Here is a 19,566-nt window from a genome sequence, read left to right on the forward strand (position 1 = left end):
AGTTCACCCACTGTGAGATGAATAAACTGAGTACAGTTCACCCACTGTGAGATGAATAAACTGAGTACAGTTCACCCACTGTGAGATGAATAAACTGACTACAGTTCACCCACTGTGAGATGAATAAACTGAGTACAGTTCACCCACTGTGAGATGAATAAACTGAGTACAGTTCACCCACTGTGAGATGAATAAACTGAGTACTTAGGCGTTCAAGTACTGTACAAGTGTCACGACTTCCGCCAAAGTCGGCTCCTCTCCTTGTTCGGGCGGCATTCGGCGGTTGACGTCACCGGCTTTCTAGCCATCGCCGCTCCATTTTCTCATTGTTCCATTTGTTTTGTCTTGTTCCCTGCACACCTGGTTTTCATTCCCCAATCACACTGCATGTATTTATTCCTCTGTTCCCCTCCATGTCTTTGTGTGAAGTTGTTTCGTGTTATGTGTGTTATGTGACGCGCCAGGCTGGTTGTCCAATATCCGTGTTTATTTCACGAAGTATGTTATTTGGTAAACTATAGCTTTTGTGACTGTTTGAGCGCTTTGCACTTTTGCCATTGTTGCTGGAGGTTTTGACGCAATTGCGTCCGTCTGCTGTTTGCTCCTGCCTCAATAAAGTGTGCGCCTGTTCACAACTCTCTGCTCTCCTGCACCTGACTCCGCTACCAGTACGCACACCCGTGACAACAAGAGTGTAAAGGAAAAGCGCCATCTACTGTTGGGAGGGAGAAAATTATAATTTGAGCTTTAGACACGTCTTCACACATCCCTTATAAAAGATCCAAGACATCTTCTATTATTCACATGATCTCATATGATCCCCTTCATATGTGAAGTGTTCAAGGCCAGCAAACAGCCATATTCAACAGCGTAGTGTTCAAGGCCAGCAAACAGCCATATTCAACAGTGTAGTGTTCAAGGCCAGCAAACAGCCACATTCAACAGCGTAGTGTTCAAGGCCAGCAAACAGCCATATTCAACAGTGTAGTGTTCAAGGCCAGCAAACAGCCATATTCAACAGCGTAGTGTTCAAGGCCAGCAAACAGCCATATTCAACAGCGTAGTGTTCAAGGCCAGCAAACAGCCATATTCAACAGCGTAGTGTTCAAGGCCAGCAAACAGCCATATTCAACAGTGTAGTGTTCAAGGCCAGCAAACAGCCATATTCAACAGCGTAGTGTTCAAGGCCAGCAAACAGCCATATTCAAGGGCGTAGTGTTCAAGGCCAGCAAACAGCCATATTCAACAGTGTAGTGTTCAAGGCCAGCAAACAGCCATATTCAACAGCGTAGTGTTCAAGGCCAGCAAACAGCCATATTCAACAGTGTAGTGTTCAAGGCCAGCAAACAGCCATATTCAACAGCGTAGTGTTCAAGGCCAGCAAACAGCCATATTCAACAGTGTAGTGTTCAAGGCCAGCAAACAGCCATATTCAACAGCGTAGTGTTCAAGGCCAGCAAACAGCCATATTCAACAGTGTAGTGTTCAAGGCCAGCAAACAGCCATATTCAACAGTGTAGTGTTCAAGGCCAGCAAACAGCCATATTCACCAGCGTAGTGTTCAAGGCCAGCAAACAGCCATATTCAACAGTGTAGTGTTCAAGGCCAGCAAACAGCCATATTCAACAGCACATAAGGGAATGCTACATAAAGTAGATTATGGCGTTATTGTGGACACAGTAATAGAGAAAATTTGGATTTTGTTAAAACAATATATTGCCAAGGGAATCCGAAACTGCATGACAGTCTTCTAAACTTCATTGAATCATTTTTCCATGGTTGGAACTATCAGATTTGTGATGCTCAATACCATTTGGATAGTTGTTTGTCAGCTTATATAAGATGTCACACTTCAGTCACTCCGTTTTGATGCAGATGGAGTATATCATTAGAGTATAGGGGGTGGGGGGTTAGTGGGTTATAGTAATAGTGTAAAACCAAGCATGCAGTACAGTACCTTCTTGAATTCAAGTGGTGAGTTGAGACTGAGTCCTGGACCTTTGCCATGAACGGGCTGGTCAACAAACTGCAAGAGAGAAGCATTTGTGTTCCTTTTACAAAATCTCTAGGCTGGGTGTTTGTCAGGAGAGGAGGAGGGAGGGAGGGAGGGAGGGAGGGAGGGAGGGAGGGAGGGAGGGAGGGAGGGAGGGAGGGAGGGAGGGAGGGAGGGAGGAAAGAGATTGAATCAGAGGAGGAATGCAGAATGAGAATGGTGTTAGAGGTGGTATTGGATTAGCTGGGCTGGGGAAGAGGTCAAGAGGAGAACAGAGAATGCCTACTGTGTGGTGTGTGTACACACTGAGAGAAACACACTCTCACACACATTCACAAGCACAAATGCACGCACACACACGCTCCCCTTTATACTCGAGTCCATCGCATGTCTGTGCTCCCCCTTCCCAAAAAAGGAAATTACATATAAATACATTCAATTTGTGTAAATAGGTTATGTCCAACACTTCACTCTACAAACTCTGCCATAGATGGCTAGTAATAGGGTTAAGAGATGAAACGGCTCAAGACAAATTACAACAGATTTCCTAATTAAACACATTTCTAGCTGAATTCTCTGTGATTTTACAGTCTTTCTTGACCCCCCAAAATAAAACAGCCCAGCAGACCACTATCATCATGTAACAACTAGCCAACTAGTCACCTTGTAAACATGTCCCCAACAAACTGGGCTGTTTTCTCCAACTCTAGGATAATCCCTTATTTACCGTTGTAATAACCAGGGTTTCAAGCACTCAATATGCCATTTAACCCTCTAGTGAGTTGAACAGAGCAGCTTTCCATTGACAGGAAGGGCACTTTGGCCTAACAAAAGGCTTTATGCCCTATGGAGTAGGGATGTACCTCTGTAAGGGGCAGGGAGGCATCTATGGGGTAGCCCTTTATGCTCATACCCGTATGTATACAGGTTGAAAATGGCAGATTTGGACACTGATAAGCGCCTAAATTGGAACACAGTGGCTGCACAGTAACAGCAAAACATGACATCAAAGCTCAGGGTCTCCGCTTCAAATCTCTGTATGGTTTATGACTGACAGCCGTTCTGAACTTGAGCACCATCCCTCACGGTAATTGGGCAACTTTTGGAAATGTTATGTTGTCTGAGTGAGGGAAATGCTGTAAATTATGAGGATTTGATGTATTTTGAAAGATAAGACGTTGAGGATGATAATAAATACCACTTTGATGTCATTCAAGCAAGACAAACAACACCCTTGAGAACACATTTCCATATCATAAAACTCAGATAATATAAAGTGTCAACATGTAGTATCACTATGTTTGACGTACAAGATGACATAGGGTTATACCATGGTTTTCCTGAACAGAATGAACTGTTGTTTGTTGTATTGTGAAGAAAATTTGCTGCAGCACACGCATCTGAATGCCCTCATGACTCCAGTCTATGTGCACCAAAATGACCATCTGCTTCTCTGAATTTCCTAGTGAAAGCCTAACACTGTAAGATCGTATTTAATAACTTAGCTAGTCATGTCGGCAATAGAACAAGCTTTCAAATGATGCCCACCTGACCCAGACCGCAATTTATAATGGACCGATTTTGTGTAAACATCAACAATAATTCTGTAAGGTCCGGATGCAGGGTTGTGTTCCAAACAAAACAACTACAAGTGTGCTTGCTCTAGTTCCTCAACGGCAGAGCTAAGAGAGCTAAAAAAAGCACCTTATAGTTAAAGATTTCTTTGTGTCATAAAAGTGCATTGAAATGACTTAGGAACTGTGCACACTTTAGAGAGGTGTGTGTCCACTTGGAGACACCAGTTAGTCCTCTCACTCAAACCCTTGTCATTTGTATTGTCTTATGTTGCACCTACAACACATTTTCTTATCATGTTACTGAACGTTTCAGAATATTTCCAGATTTTGTTATCAACAAATGTGGCGAAAAGTACAGTACATGTAAAATGCACATATAATCAACAGTGTAATTTTGGATTGTTTTGTCCTCACCTTTAGTCTAATAATTTTCCCATAATCTCCAAACTGTTCCCTTTTAACTGGTGCCATGGTTATACATATGCTTTCCATATTTCTTCTGTAAGAAACATTTCAATTTAGCCCTATCCATATAGGCCAATTCCCACGAGTGTAAGGGGTTAAAAAGTTCATACGGGTAAGAGCATGGGTACAATACAATGGCTGTATGGAAGAGGAATGTGAGGTAGATGTTCTGTAGTGTAGTGAGTGACGGGGTAGTTAGGTACTTACTGTGATGCGTCTGTCACCACGGGTAAAGGTGTGTCTTCGCTGACATAGTCCATGTCATCACTCAAGCTGTTGCCCCGGGAGATGCCTATGGAAGGCCCGTCCAGGTTTTTCTTAACTGTGCGAGACAATGCAAGAGTCTTGGTGACATATTCAAGGATTTAGTTCAATGCAAGTTCCAATTTTCTAAGTGAGAAGAAAATACACTCTTAGAAAAAAAGGTTCTATCTCGAACCTAAAAGGGTTCTTCGGCTGTCCCCAAAGGAGAACCCTTTGAAGAAACATTTTTGGTTCCATGTAGAACCCTTTTCACTGAGGGTTCTACATGGAACCCAAAATGGTTCAATCTAGAACCAAAAAGATTTTGATTTAGAACCAAAAAGGGTTCTCCTATAGGGACAACAGAAAAAAAAAACTATTTTGGAACCCTTTTTTCTAATTTATAGGCGTATTTATTGAAAAGTAAAGAGAAAGTACAGGATAGCTAGTAAAGAAGTGTAAGGGTCTACCTGGAGAGGCAGTACAGCTCAGATTGAAAGAGGACCATGAGTGCTGAACGCCTGCAGTCAACAGCAAGAAAGAAAGAACGTGTGAAAGACAAGTGGAATAGACACACAATGTGCTGACTAGTCAATGAAGTGTACAGTCCACCATTGTATTGTATCATCACACTAAGATGAGGTTGTTTTGGTGTGTGAACATGATGATTGATAACATCCCTTCCAAACCTCTACAGCAGGTTTGGTTAGTGCAACTAAAAACCATTGCAAAGGTTTGTAAGGACCAGGTCCAACAGTCCGCAAAGCCTACCATCTCATCCTCCAATGGAGACGTTTCTTTAGAAGTGCCTAATTGTCTTTTTGTCTATTGTACTTTGTTTCTTGAGTATGCATACATGTGTATAGATGATGTAATGTATTATATATCACACCTGTGCCATGTTTGACTATGATAGTTTTTTAGTGTCTCAAAACTCCATTTGAGTGGTCCACAATGTGCATTAAAAATAATCTGTATTATTTATTATTGTATCATTGTGGAGTGACAAACTTTTCTAATCTAATCTAGTTTCAGGAACTGGGTTCTGTGCAGCTACTCCACCTCTCTCTCATTCAAGGGGACCGGGGACGCGAGCGGAATTATCTGCTACACAAACACTGCAGGCTTATTAATATCTGGCTTGTCAGAGCAAACACACACCCCAGAGAATGAAAACAAGCAGGGCCCAGAGAGAGAGAGAGTGGGGGGAAAGAGGGAGACAGAGAGAGTGAGAGAGTGAGAGAGAGAGCAGGAGACTGGCTGGAGAGAGAGAGCCCCATTGAGAAGGGAGATTCTCACAGACGACGGCCGGGCCAGAGGGCCAGACAGATAAGTGGAGCGATAAGCCGGACGTTGACTAAATCAAACAATGCCCAGTTTATTTCTGACCACTGGAGCTCCACAATGGCCTCTTATCACCCGACCTCCCTCCCAGTCCCCCGGCCCTTGGCCTCTGTCCCCTGTTCCAGCCCTCACCCCGGCTGGTGTTGGCTGGACAGACAGAAAAGAAAACACCAGGGCTGATCGATAGGACAGGAGGGAGTCCAGAGCCTGCCTGCGTCGGTCTCTCTGCTGGCTTCCAGTTTGCTCCGGTTTGTGACAAAGCGCCAGTCTAATTAAAATAGTGTCTGGGCAGTTGTAAAAACCAAATAACTAATGATTAACACAGAGGATCTCTTAAAAGGACAAAGGATTGAGTCATTAACTGTGTGAGTTGAAGCTGGAGTGCGTCAATAAGACTGGAGACCATGGAGTGATGTCATCTAGGAGATATTACACTTGTGACACGTGTTAGAGAGATAGTGTTAGTGGGAGGAGCTATAGGAGGACGGGCTCATTGTAATGGCTGGAATGGAATCAATGGAACAGTATCAAACACATCAAACATACGGAAACCACGTTTGACTCCGTTCCATCATTTCCATTCCAGCCATTACAATGAGCCCGTCCTCCTATCGCTCCTCCCACCAGCCTCCTTGGTTACAGAGAGGTGGAGGACTCACCTGTTTGTCTGAACATCCGGATGATGCCTGAGGAGGAAAATAAATAACATTTCAAAATGATGTCCTCAAAAACACTAGCTTAATATGACATAATGTTTACAGAGAAATCAATCTACACAACCGATGGCGTGGGATATGGACAACACGAGATCACTTTTGAGGTCAGAAAACATATGATAAACTTAGATGTTAGCATCATATATGACTTTAATTATGGATGTAAGAGAGTGCAAATGTCATTGCTGTTCTATAAACCCTTTTCATCAGCAACACAGTTAACACTTGGTTTCTGCAACAAAATAATCCATTTAAACAACCCATCATCTGCAAGGACATTTGAATCTGAAGATGTCTGTTTTTCTGCACTGTTAGCAGTAGAACGTACACCATGTTGCCTGGACTCTAAATATTATCATTAGTGACAACATGCTGTTGAGAGTGTGGTGAGCATGGCTACTTAAAAGTCTTTATGACATCAACAGACAGCCTTTCAAAAGCCGTGGCTCCACTAACTAGCCTCAACATCCAAAAAACATGCAATTTGACAAATGTGCATTTTTTCCCCACTCTAAAGTTCAAAGGCAGTGAGACATATGTTCCTGTTCATTATCTAAGTTATATCCCACCAAACAAGATAGCATTTTCCCCCATAACTCCTTTTTCTACTGGTGACGTTCTGCGTTTATGTCCCTCTCCCTCCTTTTATGATTATGTGCTTTGACAGGAAAAACTCATAAAGGACACTTATTAACCTCCAGACTGGGACGATTCATTTGGCAGGGGTTAGAGGTTTACACAGGAAGTCCCCCCCACCGGTAGATGGTGCAATGGAAAAGTCCAATCTATCATTAATATGGAGTAATGGGCCTCAGCAGCACCAGTATGGACCACTGGATTTCATCTGGAGGTGGATGGACAGGGCATGAGAGTTTGGGAAAATAATCATATTTTTAGATAGCAACTTAGACAACAACAGGTTAGACTACGTGGTCTATCAGGTGAATACTGAGTAACTGAATGTAAAATCTGTGGGAATGTAATCACTTATTCAACACAAAACACTATAGCTTTCTGACTGACTCTTGCCACAACAGGTCTACCTCCTAAGTATTTTTTTATTTAAAAAAAATGTACAGTACCGTTCAAAGGTTTGGTGTCACTTAGAAATGTCCTTGTTTTTAAAAGAAAAGCTAATTTGTTGTCCAATAAAACAACATCAAATTGATTAGAAATACAGTGTAGACATTGTTAATGTTGTAAATTACTATTGTAGCTGGAAACAGCAGATTTTTAATGGAATATCTACATAGGCGTACAGAGGCCCATTATCAGCAACCGTCACTCCTGTGTTCCAATGACACGTTGTGTTAGCTAATCCAAGATTATCACTATCAAAGGCTAATTGATCATTAGAAAACCCTTTTGCAATTATGTTAGCACAGCTGAAAACGGTTGTCCTGATTAAATAAGCAATAAAACGGACCTTCTTTAGACTAGTTGAGTATCTGGAGCATCAGAATTTGTGAGTTCGATTACAGGCTCAAAATGACTGGAAACAAAGACCTTTCTACTGAAACCTCTCAGTCTATTATTTTTCTGAGAAATTAAGGCTATTCCATGTGAGAAATTGCCAAGAAACTGAAGATCTGGAACAGCGCTGTGTACTACTCCCTTCACAGAACAGCACAAACTGTCTCTAACCAGAATAGAAAGAGGAGTGGGAGGCCCGGGTGCACATCTGAGCAAGAGGACAAGTACATTAGAGCGTCTAGTTTGAGAAACAGACGCCTCACAAGTCCTCAACTGGCAACTTCATTAAATAGTACCCACAAAACACCAGTCTCAACGTCAACAGTGAAGAGACGACTCCGGGATGCTGTCCTTCTAGGCAGAGTTCCTCTGTCCAGTGTCTGTCCCTTTGCCCATCTTAATATTTTATTTGTATTGGCCAGTCTGAGATATGGCTTTTCTTTGCAACTCTGCCTAGAAGACTAGCATCCCGGAGTCGCCTCTTCACTGTTGACGTTGAGACTGGTGTTTTGTGGGTACTATTTAATGAACCTACCAGTTGAGGACTTGTGAGGAATCTGTTTCTCAAACTAGACACTCTAATGTACAGTTGTGGCCAAAAGTATTGAGAATGACACAAATATTAATTTTCACAAAGTCTGCTGCCTCAGTTTGTATGATGGCAATTTCATATACTCCAGAATGTTATGACGAGTGATCAGATTAATTTAAATTAATTGCAAAGTCCCTCTTTGCCATGCAAATGAACTGAATCCCCCAAAAACATTAGCACTGTATTTCAGCCCGGCCACAAAAGAACCAGCTGCATGTCGATTCTCTCGTTAACACAGGTGTGAGTGCTGATGAGAACAAGGTTGCAGATCACTCTGTCATGCTGATTGAGTTCGAATAACAGACTGGAAGCTTCAAAAGGAGGGTGGTGCTTGGAATCATTGTTCTTCCTCTGTCAACCATGGTTACCTACAAGGAAACACGTGCCGTCATCATTGCTTTGCACAAAAAGGGCTTCACAGGCAAGGATATTGCTGCCAGTAATATTGCACCTAAATCAACCATTCATAGGATCATCAAGAACTTCAAGGAGAGCGGTTAAATTGTTGTGAAGTAGGCTTCAGGGTGCCCAAGAAACTCCAGCAAGCGCCAGGACCATCTCCAAAAGTTGATTCAGCTGTGGGATCGGGGCGCTACCAGTACAGAGCTTGCTCAGGAATGGCAGCAGGCAGGTGTGAGTGCATCTGCACGTGCAGTGAGGCTAAGACTTTTGGAGGATGGGCAGCAAAGAAGCCACTTCTCTCCAGGAAAAACATCAGGGACAGACTGATATTCTGCAAAAGGTACAGGGCTTGGACTGCTGAAGACTGGGGTAAAGTCATTTTCTCTGATGAATCCCCTTTCCGATTGTTTGGGGCATCCGGAAAAAAGCTTGTCCGGAGAAGACAAGGTGAGCACTACGATCAGTCCTGTGTCATGCCAACAGTAAAGCATCCTAAGACCATTCATGTGTGGGGTTGCTTCTCAGCCAAGGGAGTGGGCTCACTCACAATTTTGCCTAAGAACACAGCCATGAATAAAGAATGGTACCAACACATCCTCCGAGAGCAACTTCAACCATCCAGGAACAGTTTGGTGACGAACAATGCCTTTTCCAGCATGTTTGAGCACCTTGCCATAAGACAAAAGTGATAACTAAGTGGCCCGGGGAACAAAACATAGATATTTTGGGTCCATGGCCAGGAAACTCTCCAGACCTTAATCCCATTGAGAACTTGTGGTCAATACTCAAGAGGTGGGTGAACAAACAAAACCCCACAAATTCTGACAAACTCCAAGCATTGATTATGCAAGAATGGGCTGCCATCAGTCAGGATGTGGCCCAGAAGTTAATTTTACAGCATGCCAGGGCAGATTGCAGAGGTCTTGAAAAAGAAGGGTCAACACTGCAAATATTGACTCTTTGCATCAACTTTATGTAATTGTCAATAAAAGCCTTTGACACTTATGAAATGCTTGTAATTATACTTCATTATTCCATAGTAACATCTGACAAAAATATCTAATGACACTGAAGCAGCAAACTTTCTGGAAATTAATATTTGTGTCATGCTCAAAACTTTTGGCCACGACTGTACTTGTCCTCTTGCTCAGTTGTGCACCCGGGCCTCCCACTCCTCTTTCTATTCTGGTTAGAGACAGTTTGTGCTGTTCTGTGAAGGGAGTAGTACACAGCGCTGTTCCAGATCTTCAGTTTCTTGGCAATTTCTCGCATTTCTCAGAAAAAGAATAGACTGACGAGTTTCAGAAGAAAGTTCTTTGTTTCTGGACATTTTGAGCCTGTAATCGAACCCACAGATGCTGATGCTCCAGATACTCAACTAGTACACAGCGCTGTTCCAGATCTTCAGTTTCTTGGCAATTTCTCACATGGAATAGCCTTAATTTCTCAGAAAAATAATAGACTGAGAGGTTTCAGTAGAAAGGTCTTTGTTTCCAGTCATTTTGAGCCTGTAATCGAACTCACAAATTCTGATGCTCCAGATACTCAACTAGTCTAAAGAAGGTCCGTTTTATTGCTTATTTAATCAGGACAACCGTTTTCAGCTGTGCTAACATAATTGCAAAAGGGTTTTCTAATGATAAAATAGCCTTTTAAAATGATAAACTTGGATTAGCTAACACAACGTGCCATTGGAACACAGGAGTGACTGTTGCTGATAATGGGCCTCTGTACACCTATGTAGATATTCCCCAAAAAATCTGCTGTTTCTAGCTACAATAGTCATTTACAACATTAACAATGTCTACACTGTATTTCTAATCAATTTCATGTTATTTTAATGGACAAAATATTAGCTTTTCTTGAAAAACAAGGACATTTCTAAGTGACCCCAAACTTTTAGTGTAGGTAAAATCGGTAGCGTAGGTAAAATCGGTAGTGTAGGTCAAATCAATCAGATAGTGTGATTGTCTGATGTCTGTGAAGTGTACAAGTGGAGCAGTAAAGAACTTGTATACATAACATCTAATCACCACTGACTCGAATGACTTCCATTTTGCTTGTTCTGGCCCTGCTGGGGCTGGACCCTAACCCAGGCACGTGGCAGCCATCTTGTGTCTGACTGTCTGTCACACGGTCCCTGTGCTGTTCTCTGAATGACTGACTGACATTCAAGCTCTCTATCTTGAGAGGCTAGTTAAGGACCATATCACCTCCATCTGCGCCGATATGCTAGACCCACTGCAATTTGCATATCGCCCCAACAGATCCACGGACAACGCAGTCGCCATTGCACTGAACACTGCCCTATCCCGCCTGTACAAGAGAAATACCTATGCAAGAATGCTGTTCATTGACTACAGCTCAGTTTTTAACGCCATAGTACCCTGATCATATTACTCCAGTGCTAGCTTCCCTACACTGTCTTCCTGTCAAGGCAAGGGCTGATTTCAAGGTTTTACTGCTAACCTACAAAGCATTACATGGGCTTGCTCCTACCTATCTCTCTGATTTGGTCCTGCCGTACATACCTACACGTACGCTACGGTCACAAGACGCAGGCCTCCTAATTGTCCCTAGAATTTTTAAGCAAACAGCTGGAGGGCAGGGCTTTCTCCTATAGAGCTCCATTGTTATGGAATGATCTGCCTACCCATGTGAGAGACGCAAACTTGGTCTCAACCTTTAAGTCTTTACTGAAGACTCATCTCTTCAGTGGGTCATATGATTGAGTGTAGTCTGGCCCAGGAGTGTGAAGGTGAACGGAAAGGCTCTGGAGCAACAAACCGCCCTTGCTGTCTCTGCCTGGCCGGTTCCCCTCTTTCCACTGGGATTATCTGCCTCTAACCCTATTACAGGGGCTGAGTCACTGGCTTACTGGTGCTCTTTCATGCCGTCCCTAGGACGGATGCGTCACTTGAGTGGGTTGAGTCACTGATGTGATCTTCCTGTCCGGGTTGGCGCCCCCCCTTGGGTTGTGCCGTGGCGGAGATCTTTGTGGGCTATACTAGGCCTTGTCTCAGGATGGTAAGTTGGTGGTTGAAGATATCCCTCTAGTGGTGTGAGACTGCTAACCTATGTACATAGTCATTGAACACTGGTCACTTTAATAATGTTTACATACTGTTTTGCCCACTTCATGTGTACAGTTGAAGTCGGAAGTTTACATACACTTAGCTTGGAGTTATTAAACTCATTTTTCAAGCACTATAGTTTTGGCAAGTCGGTTAGGACATCTACTTTGTGCATGACTAAATTGTCTGTGCCTTTAAACAGCTTGGAAAATTCCAGAAAATGATGTCATGGCTTTAGAAGCTTTTGATAGACTAATTGACATAATTTGAGTCAATTAGAGGTGTACCTGTGTATATTTCAGGACCTACCTTCAAACTCAGTGCCTCTTCGCTTGATATCATGGGGAAATCCAAAGAAATCAGCCAAGACCTCAGCGAGCAATTTCCAAATGCCTGAAGGTACCACGTTCATCTGTACAAACAATAGTACGCTAGTATAAACACCATGGGACCACGCAGCCATCATACCGCTCAGGAAGGAGACGCGTTCTGTCTCCTAGAGATGAACATGCTTTGGTGCAAAAAGTGCAAATCAATCCCAGAACAACAGAAAAGGACCTTGTGAAGATGCTGGAGGAAACAGGTACAAAAGTATCTATATCACAGTAAAACGAGTCCTACATCGACATAACCTAAAAGGCCGCTCAGCAAGGAAGAAACCACTGCTCCAAAACCGCCATAAAGAAGCCAGACTACGGTTTGCAACTGCACATGGGGACAAAGATCATACTTTTTGACCTGATGACACAAAAATAGAACTGTTTGGCCATAATGACCATCGTTATGTTTGGAGGAAAAAGGGGGATGCTTGCAAGCCGAATAACACCATCCCAACCGTGAAGCACAGGGTTGGCAGCATCATGTTGTAGGGGTGCTTTGCTGCAGGAGGAACTGGTGCACTTCACAAAATAGATGGCATCATGAGAAATGAAAATTATGTGGATATATTGAAGCAACATCTCAAGACATCAGTCAGAAAGTTAAAGCTTGGTCGCAAATGGGTCTTCCAAATGAACAAGGACCCCAAGCATACTTCCAAAGTTGTGGCAAAATGGCTTAAGGACAACAAAGTCAAGGTATTGGAGTGGCCATCACAAAACCCTCACCTCAATCCTATAGAAGATTTCTGGGCAGAACTGAAAAAGCGTGTGCGAGCAAGGAGGCCTACAAACCTGAATCAGTTACACCAGCTCTGTCAGGAGGAATGGGCCAAAATTCTCCCCCAATTTATTGTGGGAAGCTTGTGGAAGGCTACCCGAAACGTTTGACCCAAGTTAAACAATTTAAAGGCAATGCTACCAAATACTAATTGAGTGTATGTAAACTTCTGACCCACTGGGAATGTGATGAAAGAAATAAAAGCTGAAATAAATCACTCTCTACTATTATTCTCACATTTCACATTCTTAAAATAAAGTGGCGATCCTAACTGACCTAAAACAGGGAATTGTTACTTGGATTAAGTGTCAGGAAATATGAAAAACTGAGTTTAAATGTATTTGGCTAAGGTGTATGTAAACTTCCGATTTCAACTGTATATACTGTATTCTAGCCATGGCTAATCCTATATAACTTGTATTTTTCTGGGTTATGTGTGTATTTTAATTTTAATTTGATTTTTTATGCTAGTTATTACTGTACTGGTGGAGCTAGAAACACAAGCATTTGCTGCACCTGTGATAACGTCTGCAAATCTGTGTACGCAACCAATCATCATTGATTTGATTTGTATCATGAACAACCAGCTTCACAACACCTCAGTCAGTCCTCATCCCTACCTACCATCCCTATTCTCTCCCTCGCTCTCTTTATGGGGAAGGAGAGAGTCAATCACACCACTGTGTCATGTCCCATCCACATGACATATATTGCACAGATTCATCATTACTTACAATTTACACCATGAGCATTAAACTGGATGGTAAATAGCTACGGATAAGAACATTGTATCCTCACGTCTGAAATATAGTCTACTCCCAAGGGGATTGAGTTCCTCCTATTTCTATATCACTGTTGGAATCTCAAACAGAGGACTCCAACTGTGCCATGCAAATGTTTGTCTCTCTTGTCTCCACTGGCCCCTAACCAGTCAAGTCACCAGGGTTTACTCACCAAGCATCCAATATCTCTGTTTTACTGAAATGATGGATTTTCAATGCGCAAAACATAAGGCTGCATGACATCATTTCAAGGGGCATTTAAATACATTATTTTGTCAAATGAAGTTTGAAAAGGAAGAAAAAACTGTTTCATAACTGTGGTAATTCACTTTGGAAAATTCTCCTCATAGGACATCTGCTTCTATCACAGCTGGCTCAAACATGCATGACCCATGGTTATTTCTCTGAAAAATACCTCAACACCATTCAACAGTATGCCATGCTCTCAATTGAGACTTATCGTCAATTAAGGCATGGGAGTCCGTTTGTAATGTACTGTAGTGTCAAGTACTGGTTTTCAGTTCATAGTTTTAACAGTTCCTAGAAAGCACTAGTATTGTATATGCTGGTTCAAGTAGTCTATGTGTTCCTCGTAAAACAAACCACTACATATTACACATTATAAACTGGGAGGTTTGAGCCCTGAATGCTGATTGGCTGATAGCCATGGTATATCAGACCGTATACCACAGGTATAACAAAACATTTATTTTTACTGCTCTAATTATGTTGGTAAACAGTTTATAATAGCAATAAGGCACCTCAGGGGTTTGTGCGTCATGCATAAGAACAGCCCTTAGCCGTGGTATACTGGCCATATAGATCCAAGAGGCATCTAAACATATATATATATATATATATTTGAACTGCATTGTTGGTTAGTGGCTCGTAAGTAAGCAATTCACTGTAAGCAATTCACCTGTTATATTCGGCGCATGTGACTAATAACATGTGATTTGATATATCACACCCCCTTGTGCCTTATTGATTAATTCCAATACCAATGAGCTTGTTACCTATACACCTTTACACACAATGTGTTCAGATATGCCCAGTATAGCAGTATCTATCTTCACTTGAAGACAAGCAATAGGAGCATCTGTAAGATGACCAACTGCATATGTACAGAAACTAGGGCCAGGACGATACCACTATACCACTATCGCAAACTGTTTGGTCCTTTTAAAAAACTGCTATATGTAAAATAGCATGTGCTATAACTTGGAAAATAAATGAAAGTGACTCTGGATTACAACATAATGATGTTTGTTTCCAGCATTAGGGCTGTTTTCCAAAATAAGTTAAATCCGCTTCGTGTTTTGATTCAAACTCCCTAAGAGAGGGGGTGACCTCTTTATTGTTAAAATGAGAGGCTGCCTGGATCTTTAACTTAAAGACCCTTGCTCCCTTCGGTCTCAACGTAGACTTTGATCTGAAGCCATTCTTGTGATTATTGTGACTTTGCCATTGTAATTGTTTGTAAGCTTGTGTAGTCTAAAATGAATCTATGGTCGTATGCTATCCATTTGTTGTTTGTATGCTGTTCTTTGTATGCCATTTTAATATTTGAGAATTAACCAATGATATTAGGCCACTCTTGGCCATGATTACAGGCACCTGTGTGTCGAGTCTTCCCGCAGTGTTTGTGACTATACCCTGATGAAGACAGCTTGGCTGTCGAAACGTTGGTAATTCAATTTTTGCATCTGAGCTCCTAGAGTGTACTCTCTTTTAGAGTGTGCTCTCTTTTATTTTCAAATTGATTCAGTTATATACCTTGGGGTTCTTCTAGAAAGAAGGGGACCTCTTTCTTCTCGTCGTTATCTTCGATGTGGTCGAAGGTGATCTGAGGAATGGACATCTTCCTCGCTCCAAGGATGGTCATGGAGCCATTGTCACGAACCATCTTCAGTTTCCTCTTGGTGCGCTTGATCAACACAGACAGACACAAGAATGCATCACCAGGGCTTTCCTGAACACAAACTCAGCATTGGTTAAACTCAGGGCCAGGAGTTTTCCTAGTCAGGTTAATGTTCTCCTGTTTAGAGGAAAGTCTTTGTCCTCAGGCCTGGAGGGAAGCCAAAGTAATTCCGCTACCCAACAGTGGTAAAGTGGCCTTTACTGGTTCTAACAGCAGACCTATAAGCTTGCTGCCAGCTCTTAGCAAATAGTTGGAAAAAATTGTGTTTGACCAAATACAATGCTATTGTTAAATGCGGAAGACAGATTTCAGTTGTACAACTGACTAGGTATCCCCCTTTCCTTTAATAAACTGGTCCTGAACAGCATTGTATTTGTACAAATCATTCATTTTGTTCTAGACCTGGTAATGAATGGTGTGGCTGTTGAACAAATTGAGGAGACTAAATTACTTTCCATTACCTTAGACTGTAAACTGTCATGGTCAAAACATATAGATTCAATGGTTGTAAAGATGGGGAGAGTTCTGGCCGTAATAAAGAGATGCTCTGCTTTTTTGACACCACACTCCAAAAAGCAAGTTCTGCAGACTCTAGTTTTGTCTAATCTTGATTATTGTCCAGTCGTGTGGTCCAGTGCTGCAAGAAAAGACCTAGTAAAGCTGCAGCTGACCCAGAACAGAGCGGGACGTTCTGCTCCCCATTGTAATCAGAGGGCTGATATAAATACTATTCATGCCAGTCTCTCTTGGCTAAGAGTTGAGGAGAGACTGATCACTTCTTTTTATAAGAAACAATAATGTCTTGAAAATCCCAAATTGTTTTCATAGTCAACTTACACACAGCTCTGACACACACACTTATCCCACCAGACATGCCACTAAGGGTCTTTTCACAGTCCCCAAATCCAGAATAAATTCAAGAAAGTGTACAGTATTATATAGGGCCCTTATTGCATGGAACTTCCTTCCATCTCATATTATTGCTCAAATAAACAGCAAACCTGGTTTAAAAAACAGATTGACCTAGATAGTTAGTGTGGATGCATTGATATGTAGGCTGTGTGCTTAAATTTTTTAAAATGTAATTCTGTCCTGCTGTTCTTGTTTATTGATGTTCTGTATTATGTTTAATGTTTTGTGTGGACCCCAGGAAGTGTAGCTGCTGCTTTTGCAACAGCTAATGGGGATCCTAATAAAATACCAAATACCAAGTCACATGTGGCCATTGCCTACCTTCATATGTTAGACAAGTTGTTGTGGTTGTGTTTTTATGGTTTAGCACTATCACTTGTCATTCATTCCTGATTTGCTATTTTCTAACATGGCTTATACTACCCAGTAAACTTTGATTCCTAACCATTCAGAACACAGAAACCTCAGTATCTGTTTTGTAAGCAATGATTTGTGCACCTTTAAACCTTCAAATAATACACTGTGTTAGTAATTTCTTCTTGTACTATAGCATGGTGATTAAGGCCATGTCTTCAAATCTGTGCTGGTTTAACTGAGGTCAATGCTCTTTGAGTCTCTGAATTCCTCGGGGCCTTCATTGTGCTCCACTCCATCACCTAGAGGCAGCACGTCACTAACTGACTGCTTTATAGAAACACAATGATTTTTACTCAATGACACACACAGTGTCCTGGCATTGACACTGGCCCATAGTCCTGTCCAAATACCAGAATGGGTCTGAATCCTGAATGACTCATTAGGAGCAGAGGGGAGAGAGAGGAGAGAGAGAGAAAGAGAGAAAGAGGAGGGAGAGAGAGGGAGAGAGAGAGAGGAGGGAGAGAGAGAGGAGGGAGAGAGAGAGGAGGGAGGGAGGGAGGGAGAGAGAGAGGGAGAGAGAGAGAGAGAGGAGGGAGAGAGAGAGGAGGGAGAGAGAGGGAGAGAGAGAGAGAAAGAGGAGGGAGAGAGAGAGAGAGAGAGAGAGAGAGAGAGAGAGAGAGAGAGAGAGAAAGAGAGGAGGGAGAGAGAGAGATAGAGAGAGAGGGGAGAAGTCACATGCCGAAACAGAAAGTGACAGAAGCAGCCTTCACTCTCCCCAATGTGTGGGTTCAATGCCAAACAATTTTTGTTGTTGTTGCTGTTCTACCAACACAAAGGTTTCCTCCCATGAGAAAGGCGGCAATGACATCATCTCAACTGACTGTGTCTTTGTGTGGGGGAGACAAAGGCCCGGAATCATCCTGGGGGGCTCAAACACGAGACGTATGTGGCAGGGTCTACAGTCAATCACGGATTACAAAAAGAAAACCAGCCAAGACATCAACGTCTTGCTCCCAGACAAATTAAACATCTTCTTTGCTCGCTTTGAGGACAATACAGTGTCACTGACACGGCCCGCTACCAAAGCCTGTGGCCTCTCCTTCTTCGTGACCAACTTGAGTAAAACATTTAAACGTGTTAACCCTCGCAAGGCTGCCGGCCCAGATGGCATCCCTAGCCGCATCCTCAGAGTAGGCGCAGACAAGCTGGCTGGCGTGTTTACAGACATATTCAATCAATCCATATCCCAGTCTCCCTATCCCAGTCCCCACATGCTTCAAGAAGGCCACATTGTTCTTGTTCCCAAGAAAGCTAAGGTATCTGAACTAAATGACTATCGCCCCGTTGCACTCACTTCTGTCATCATGAGTCTAGTCAAGGAGCATATCACCTCCACCCTACCTGATATTTGCCTACAGCCCCAATTGGTCCACTGACGATGCAATCGCCATCACACTGCACACTGTCCTATCCTACCTGGACAAAAGGAATACCTATGTAAGAATGCTGTTCGTTGACTACAGCTCAGCATTTAATACCATAGTATCCTCTAAACTCGCCATCAAGCTCGAGACCCTGGGTCTCAACCCCACCCTGTGCAACTGGGTCCTGGACTTTCTGATACACCGCCCCCAGGTGGTGAAGGTAGGAAACAACATCTCCACCCCACTGATCCTCAACACTGGGACCCCACAAGGGTGCGTTCTCAGCCCTCTCCTGTATTCCCTGTTCACCCATGACTGCATGGCCATGCACACTTCCAACACAATCATCAAGTTTGCACACGACAATACAGTGGTAGACTTGATTACCAACATCAACAATGAGATGGCCTACAGGGAGGAGGTGAGGGCCCTCGGAGTGTGGTGTCAGGAAAATAACCTCTCACTCAACGTCAACAAAACAAAGGAGATGATCGTGGAGCACCCCCCCTATGCACATCGAAGGGACAGTAGTGGAGAAAGTGGAAAGGTTTAAGTTCCTCGGCGTACACATCACGGAGAAGGAGAAGTCACAGACAAACTGAAATGGTCCACCCACACAGACAGCATGGTGAAGAAGGTGCAACAGTGCCTCTTCAACCCCAGGAGGCTTAAGAAATTTGGCTTGTCACCTAAAACATTCACAAACTTTTACAGATGCACAATCGAGAGCATCCTGTCGGGCTGTATCACCGCCTGGTACGACAACTGCACTGCCCTCAACCGCAAGGCTCTCCAGAGGGTGGTGCGGTCTGCACAACGCATCACCGGGGGCAAACTACCCCGCTATCATCCAGAAGGCGAGGTCAGTAATGGTGCATCAAAGCTGGGACTGAGAGACTGAAAAACAGATTCTATCTCAAGGCCATCAGACTGTTAAACAGCCATCACTAACATAGAGAGGCTGCTGTCAACATACAGACTCAAATCTCTGGCCACTTTAATAAATGGACTTAATAAAGGTATCACTAGTCACCTTAAATAATGGCACATTAATAATGTTTACATATCCTACATTACTCATCTCATATGTATATGCTGTTCTGTACCATCTACAGTACTGCACCTTGCCTATG

General features: G+C 42.8%; 1 protein-coding gene across 1 annotated transcript in view; it reads right to left on the bottom strand.

The window, feature by feature from the left end:
* The window catches only part of LOC110522744 (potassium voltage-gated channel subfamily KQT member 1-like), a 276,958-nt gene that overhangs the window by 212,925 nt on the left and 44,467 nt on the right, over window positions 1-19,566 (bottom strand). The window contains exons 10-14 of the mRNA XM_036969009.1: window positions 15,596-15,746; window positions 6,282-6,308; window positions 4,749-4,799; window positions 4,243-4,357; window positions 1,958-2,026 (exon numbers count right to left, since the gene is read on the bottom strand). Of these exons, the coding sequence (XP_036824904.1) occupies window positions 1,958-2,026; window positions 4,243-4,357; window positions 4,749-4,799; window positions 6,282-6,308; window positions 15,596-15,746 (413 nt within the window). The remainder of the gene's footprint in view (window positions 1-1,957; window positions 2,027-4,242; window positions 4,358-4,748; window positions 4,800-6,281; window positions 6,309-15,595; window positions 15,747-19,566) is intronic.

Source organism: Oncorhynchus mykiss, chromosome 30 (genome assembly GCF_013265735.2).
Source record: "Oncorhynchus mykiss isolate Arlee chromosome 30, USDA_OmykA_1.1, whole genome shotgun sequence".
Classification (NCBI taxonomy): Eukaryota; Metazoa; Chordata; class Actinopteri; order Salmoniformes; family Salmonidae; genus Oncorhynchus; species Oncorhynchus mykiss.